General features: G+C 39.3%; 1 protein-coding gene across 1 annotated transcript; it reads right to left on the reverse strand.

The window, feature by feature from the left end:
- Nucleotides 1–304: 304 nt before the first annotated feature.
- Nucleotides 305–1,091, reverse strand: LOC122006500. Its single transcript, XM_042562070.1, has 2 exons — nucleotides 947–1,091; nucleotides 305–820 (listed from the first exon to the last, which is right to left on the reverse strand). Exon 2 carries the CDS (start codon nucleotides 809–811, stop codon nucleotides 440–442), a length of 372 nt encoding a protein of 123 aa, XP_042418004.1. The 5' UTR covers nucleotides 812–820; nucleotides 947–1,091; the 3' UTR covers nucleotides 305–439.
- Nucleotides 1,092–1,307: the final 216 nt, after the last annotated feature.

Raw genomic sequence — 1,307 nt, forward strand, 5'->3', positions numbered from 1 at the left:
GAAAATTTATTATATTTTTCATCCAATTGAGGTGGAAAAAATCGTACTCAATTTGATAAAAAATATACTAGATTCTAGTTTAATATACTAAATTTAAGAAAAATTATACTTATTTTTAGGTTTTTTATATTTAAAATATCAGGGGTAATTAGATAAGTATATTTGATTAGGAAGTGGAAATAAAAATTTATTTCAATAGGAAAATTATATTTGTCAATGAGACTACATGCAAATGTTTCCTTATATTAATGATTAATTTCAAATATTTATTTTTTTATTAATTATGAATAAATTCGTTAAACAGTAGTGTAATATATATTATTTATTGATGATATTATTTCATAGGTTCCCCCCAAACTTAGTAAATTCGAATTTTGATCCGAAACATTTTAAACTTAATATAAGGCTGGGAATAAAGACTAGATACAATTATCACCTTCTAATTATCACGCACGGGCTGTGGCTTAATAAAGAAAGCCCAGAAGCCACCGACTGCCGTCACGGCCGCCATACCGTATACGACCAGTGACACCGGCCACGGCATGACGGCGGCCACCTTGCCGGAGAACATGACGGTGAGCAGAGTCGCCAGAACCCACACCGCCGCTCTAAGCCATCCTCTGTTTTCCTCTGCCGAGGTCTCGAACTTGCGCAAGCACCAAAAGAGCAGGAGCAAGTCGAGGTAGGAGGTCGTGATGAAGGCGACGGAGGAGAAGTCGTGCATCGAGCGGTAGACGGCGTCGCCGGAGTTGTAGGTGAGAAAGACAAAGACTAGGTAGTTCATCCATTTATTGTCATTTGCTCTGTCCATTCAGGAAATCTGGAAACTCAATTACAAACAAAGATTAGATTGCTCAGCTTGCTATATGCTTGGCAAAATTGACAGGCAAAAGTTGATGGCCGTCGTCTCGATCGGCGAGGAGATCAAATTCGAGGGCATCCTTACCACTGTGCGAGTTAGCCTCGGAGTAATGATAGATGGAATTATCACAAATTTTTGTGGCATGTGAGATAATTGATCCGCTGGATCTGCGATATAAAGTTCGACACCTACCGCTCTGCCTCGACTTGACTAACGGCTAGCTTGACTAACGGCTAATTTTAAATGGAGACGCGTTTTTATTTTCCTTTCTAAACAAATGCCAAGTCTAATCAATCGCGTGCCGCAGACGGCACGAATCGCGCATTGCAGACGGCACGGATTGCGGAACATGCGTTGTGGCGTTATAATTTCCGTGAAACAGATGGTGATGACCCAGTATTTTTAAAATCGTAATTTACCAAATAAACAGATAGAGATCTAATTT

The sequence above is a fragment of the Zingiber officinale genome, chromosome 1B (genome assembly GCF_018446385.1).
Source record: "Zingiber officinale cultivar Zhangliang chromosome 1B, Zo_v1.1, whole genome shotgun sequence".
In the NCBI taxonomy this organism is placed as follows: Eukaryota; Viridiplantae; Streptophyta; class Magnoliopsida; order Zingiberales; family Zingiberaceae; genus Zingiber; species Zingiber officinale.

Bases quoted from the DNA above. Each gene is read 5' to 3' on its own strand.
- LOC122006500 (XM_042562070.1), bottom strand. From the start codon at position 811: ATGGACAGAGCAAATGACAATAAATGGATGAACTACCTAGTCTTTGTC.